Below are 6,103 nucleotides of genomic sequence, written 5' to 3'. Positions count from 1 at the left end.
AAAAAAAAAAAAGCCCCATAATGTCCTCTAAGCGTTCCATTGAAAGGAAAAGTCGCATGTCTCATTTTAAATCAAAAGATAGGAATGATTAAGCTTAGTAAGGAAGGCATGTGGAAGGCCAAAGTTGTGAATGCAAAGGAAAAGTTCTTGAAGGAAAGTGATAAAAGTGCTACTCCATGGAACACATGAATGACATGAAAGAAAACAGCCTTATTGCTAATGTGGAGAAAGTTTTAATAGTGTGGGTAAAAGGTCAAACCAGTCACAACATTCCCTTTGGCTAAAGCCTATCCAGAGCAAAGCCCTAACTAACTTTCTTCAATTCTGTGAAGGCCAGGAGAGGTGAGAAGGTGTAGAAGAAAAGTTGAAGCTAGCAGAAGTTGGTTCATGAGGTTTAAGAAAAGATGCTGTCTCCATAACAGACATGCAAGGTGAAGCAGCAGATCCTGATACAGAAGCTGCAGCAGGTTATCCAGAAAGATCTGGTCAAGATCATTGATGAAGGTGGCTACACTAAACCACAGGTTTTCACAGTAAGCAAAATAGTCTTCTATTGGAAGAAGTTGTCACCTAGGACTTCATTATAACTAGAGAGAAGTTAGTGGCTGGCTTTAAAGCTTCAAAGGACGGGGCTGACTCTCTTGTTACGGACTAATGCAGCTGGTGTCTTTCAAGTTGAAGCCATTATTCATTTACCATCCTAAAAAACCTAGGGCCCTTAAGAACTGTGCTAAATTTACTCTGCCTTTGCTCTATAAATGGAACAACAAAGCCTGGATGACAGCACATCTGTTTACAGCATAGTTTGCTGAATATTTTAAGCCCACTGTTGGGACCTGCTGCTCAGAAAAAAAGATGGCTTTCAAAATATTGACAGTGCACCTGGTCACCCAAGAGCTCTAATCAAGATACACAGGAGATTAATGTTTTCATGTCTGCTAATAAAACATCCATTCTGTAACCCACGGATTAAGAAATAATTTTGAGTTGAGTCTTACCATTTAAGAAATACGTTTATAGCTGCCATAGATAACGATTCCTCTGATGCATCTGGTCAAAATCAATTGAAAACCTACTGGAAAGGACTCACCATTCTAGATGCTATTAAGAACATTCATGAGGAGGAGGAGGTTATCAGAATAACATTAACAGGAGTTGGGAAAAAGTTAATTCTAACCCTCATTAATGGCTTTGAGGGATTCAAGACATCACTGGAGGAAGTAGGTATAGATGTGGTATAAATAGCAAGAGAACTAGAATTAGAAGTGGAACCTGAAGATGTGACTGAATTGTTGCAATCTCATGATCAAACTTGAATGGATGAGGAGTTGCTTCTTACGGATGGGCAAAGAAAATGGTTTCTTGAGATGGAGTCTACTCCTGGTGATGTTGTGAACATTGTTGAAATGACAACAAGATTTAGACTATTAAATAAACTTAATTGATAAAACAGTGACAAGGTTCGAGAGGACTGACTCTAATTTTGAAAGTTCTGTGGGTAAAATGCTGTCAAACAACATTGCATGCTACAGAGAAATATTTCATGAAAGGAAGACTCAGTCAATGTCACAAACTTCACTGTTTTAAGAAATTGGCATAGCTACCTCAGCCTCAAGGAACTGCTGCCACCTTGGTTTGTTAGCAGCCATCAACATTGAGATGCAAGAGCAAAAAGATCTTGACTCGCTGAAGGCTCACATGATACTATTTTTTTTAGCAATAGCTTTTTAAAATTAAAATGTGTACTTTTTTACACATACTATTGCACAGCTAATAGACTACAGTATAGTGTAAACATAACTTTTATATGCACTAGGAAACCAAAAATTTATGGCTTGCTTTATTGCAGTGATCTGGAACCAAACATGCAATATTTCCTGTATGTGAAATGTCCAGAATAGGCAAATCTATAGAGACAGAAAGTAGATTGGCAGTTGGCTTGGGCTGGGGATAAGGGTTGAAGGTAAACCAGAAGTGACTGCTAATGGGTGTGGGCCTTTTCTCTCTCTCTCTTTTTTTAAGAGACAAAGTCTTGCTCGCTCAGTGGCCCAGGCTGGAGTGCAGTGGTATAATCATAGCTCACTGCAGCCTGTAACTCTTGGGCTCAAGCATTCTTTCTGGCTCAGCCTCCCAAGTAGCTGGGACTACAGGTGCACACGTCCATGCCTGGCTAATTTTTTTTTTTTTGGTAGAGGCAGGATCTCACTATATTGCCCAGACTGATCTTGAACTCCTGACCTCAAACAGCAGTCTTCCTGCCTCAGCCTCCCAAAATGGTAGGTTTACAGGGATGAGGCACTGTGCGCGGCCTGGGCCTTTTCTTTTTAAAGTGATGAAAATAGTCTAAAACTGTAATGATGGTTGCAGAATTCTGTGAATATAGTAAAAACCATTGAATGGTACACTTAAAATGGGTGATTTGTTATATATAAATAAAGTTGTTTAATAAAAGATTGATAACTGCTGCTTCTGTAATTTTACGACACAGTCCTGTGTGTTGTTTTGTGGATGTCTAAGTGAAGGCAGTTATACTTAGGTGAATCAACTAAATATATTCCCCCTTGCATTATGAAAATATTAAATGTTCATTATTGAAAATTTGTAAAGCACAGAAAAATGAAGAAAGCCGGTCTTGGTGCCTCACGCCTGTAATCCTAGCACTCTGGGATGCTGAGGTGGGAGGATCGTTTTATCTCAGGAGTTTGAGACCAGCCCCAGCAAGAGAGAGACCCTGCCTCTACTAAAAGTAGAAAAATTAGCCAGGCATCTTGACATGCACCTGTATTCCCTGCTACTTGGGAGGCTGAGGCAAGAGGATCGCTTGAGCCCAGGAGTTTGAGGTTACAGTGAGCTACAGGGATGCCTCTGCACTCTACCCAGGGCAACAGAGGAGACTCTGTCTCAAAAAAAAAAAAAAAAAAGAAAGAAAATCTAAATCATTTGCAGTAGTATCCAGAGATACATAACTGTTAAAACTATGTATAGTTTTTCCACATACAATGTTGCAAAGCCCTACAATTAAAAGAATTTGCACAACCCTAGAATTAAAAGAATTAATGGTTCTGTTTTTGTTGTAGCTGGGTTACTTATGAATTGCTCTGTTGGGACCAGTTTATAAAGTTGAATTATTGGTTCACGTGAGGTGTTTCTGACTTGTTGGGTTTTGAGAATAAACTAATATGAAAGTGCAGTTACCTCACTGCCTGTAAATTTAGCCTTTTTCATAGCCATGGTTTAGAGAACAAAATTGGACATGTGTCGAATGCTTTCAGACTCCAACAAATGAATCAATGGTTTTACTACCATACCCTAAAACTTCTTTTTTAAATACTTTAGAATTGTATTTTTAAAAAGTGGCTCGAGATGCAATTTATACAATAAAATGTACCACTTTTACATATACAGTCCAGTGAGTTTTGAATAATATATACAGTTGTGCAGTCTCCACAGTAGAACAGTTTGCATTACCTCCACCACCACTGCCCACCGCCCAAATTTCCATTGAACTCTTTTGCACACATTATACCCCCACACCTTGGTAACTGCTGTTTGCTTTCTGTTTTTTCAGTTTTGCATTTTTATAATTTGATAAAAATTGAAGCATATAGTCTTCGTTTGTTTTGAGACACACTCTACCTGTTTCCTGGGCTAGAGTATAGTGGTGTCATCATAGCTCACTGGAATCTTCAACTCCTGGGCTCAAGTGATTCCTCTGCTTAAGCCTTCCAAAGTGCTAGGATTACAGGTGGTCTTGCTCTTGCTCAGGCTAGTCTCGAACTCCTGGCCTCAAGCAGTCGTCTTGTCTTGGCTTCCCAAAGTGCTAGGATTATAGGCATGAGCCACTGTTCCTGGTTTTTTGTTGGGGGAGGGTGGGGGTACGGGATCTGTCACCCAGGGTGGAGTGCATTGGCCTCATCATAGCTCACTGTAGTCTCAAACTCCTGGGCTCAAGTGATCCTCCCATCTCAGCCTCTTGAGTAGGTGGGACTAAAGGCACATGCTACCGTGCCCAGCTAATTTTTCTATTTTTTATTGCTCTGTCTGGTTTCGAACTCCTGATTTGAAGTGATCTTCCCTTTGTGGCCTCCCAGAGTCCTAGAATTATAGGCATGAACCACCGTGCCTGACCCATATAGTCTTTTTAGTCTGGCCTTTTTTACTTAACATGATGTTTTTGAGATTCATCTATGTTGCTTGTATCAGTTAATTTTTTTTATATTTGAATAGTATTCCATCATATAGATGTGTAACACAATTTGCTTATTCTTTCCCCCTGTTGGTGCACATTTATTTCCACTTTTTGGCTGTTAGGGATAATGTTGCTATGAACATTTGTGTAAAAGTCTTTGATATACTTAGAACTGGGTTTGCTGAATCATCTGGTTAAGTGTTTAACTATAAAAGAAACTGCCAGACTGTTTGCCAAGGAGACTTTACAACATCTTAATATTTTTACTAATTTTCTGATACTTCTGAAAGGATGCTTTTCAAAACATATTTTCCTGTGGTTACACATTAGGAAGACTCCCCTTAATTTAGCATACCATTAGGTAGTGTTTAATAAAGTCATCATCTGCTTGATACCTTCTGAGGTACGCTGGCCTGGTACAGTGGCTCATGCCTGTAATCTTAGCACTTCAGGAGGCTGAGGTGGGAGGATTGCTTGACGTCAGGGGTTTGAGACTAGCCTGAGCAAGGGCGAGACCCTGTCTCTACTAAAAATAGAAAAAATTAGCTGGGCGTGGTGGCACATGCCTGTAGTCCCAGCTACTGGGGAGTCTGAAGCAGGAGGTTCACTTGAGCCCAGGAGTTTGAGGTTGCTGTGAAGCAGGCCAGGGCACTCTAGTCCAGATGACACAGCGAGACTATCTCAAAAAAAAAAGTGTGGGTATGCTTAGAGTGTTAATATATGTTAAGAGTGCTTGTTAAAATGCAGGTTCTTGGGTTTCATTTGTTAAAATATTTATTCAGTTGGTATTTATTGAGCTGTCTTTAGTTCTTCCTTTACATTCCACACACTGCTGTATTATCTATATTTTCCTGTACTTAGGGGTATTCATACCCAAGGTTTATCTTGGCCCCTTTCTTTGCTCGCCACCTAGTGGTAACAAATAGGAACCATCAGAAGTTTTACCAATGAATGAGTTTGTAGGAAGGAGGATAGAAACATCGTAAGTCTGTGTTTGTGACTCATCATATGCTCAATATATTTTTTGCTGTATGAATGAATTCCCTTTCCTCCCATGACTTTGGTTTTGGGCACATGCAGTTTATTTGTAAGGTAATATGTTTTAGAGCCTGTAAATTTTTAATCTTCGTCTTAAACGGCTGAGTTATTTTTACTGAAAAATGCGTGTATTCCTAGTTCCTTTATTTAATGAGATGCTGGAAACATACTAAATTATGCTAGATATTATATGAAATAGTCTTCTGATTCCTTATAACTTCTCTTCCAGTTCTTGTGTTGGCTCTTAGTTTCTTTTACATGTTTTTTGGGTTTTTACTCACATTAGTTTTGATGATTGTGAAGTTATTTTTGTCACAGTTCTTTTGTTTTCTATTAGGTTGGCAGGAAGAAAGAACTATTTAGAAAGGAATATGTTAACAAAACTTTTAAGTTTGTAAGGTCTCTGATTTTGTTTTACCTTATAGAAATGGTGGAATCAATGAAGAAAGTAGCAGGGATGGATGTGGAGCTGACAGTGGAAGAAAGAAACCTCCTATCTGTTGCGTATAAAAATGTGATTGGAGCTAGAAGAGCCTCCTGGAGAATAATCAGCAGCATTGAACAGAAAGAAGAAAACAAGGGAGGAGAAGACAAACTAAAAATGATTCGGGAGTATCGGCAAATGGTGAGATTATTGTACAGTAGTCCCTCCTTATCCACAGTTTCAAGAGTAAGATATTTTGAGAGAGAGAAAGACATACCATCTGTGGATTCAGCATCCACTGAGGGTTTCAGAATGTATCCCCCTCAGATATACTGTAATGTTAAAGAAAATTGGTTAGCGTTTCTTTGTTTCTTTCTTTTTTCTTTTTTTTAAGGCTGGTCAAGTGGAGCAGTGGGAGTGGAGAAGGAACAAAGGAATCTGTAACTGGTTGT

General features: G+C 39.1%; 1 protein-coding gene across 1 annotated transcript in view; it reads left to right on the top strand.

The window, feature by feature from the left end:
* The window catches only part of YWHAE (tyrosine 3-monooxygenase/tryptophan 5-monooxygenase activation protein, epsilon), a 53,999-nt gene that overhangs the window by 27,539 nt on the left and 20,357 nt on the right, over positions 1-6,103 (top strand). Inside the window, exon 2 of the mRNA XM_012653015.1 lies at positions 5,653-5,852. Coding sequence (XP_012508469.1) covers positions 5,653-5,852 — 200 coding nt within the window. The remainder of the gene's footprint in view (positions 1-5,652; positions 5,853-6,103) is intronic.

The sequence above is a fragment of the Propithecus coquereli genome, unplaced genomic scaffold (genome assembly GCF_000956105.1).
Source record: "Propithecus coquereli isolate 6110/MARCELLA unplaced genomic scaffold, Pcoq_1.0 Scaffold409, whole genome shotgun sequence".
Classification (NCBI taxonomy): domain Eukaryota; kingdom Metazoa; phylum Chordata; class Mammalia; order Primates; family Indriidae; genus Propithecus; species Propithecus coquereli.
This window is presented reverse-complemented; position numbering and strand designations above follow the sequence as displayed.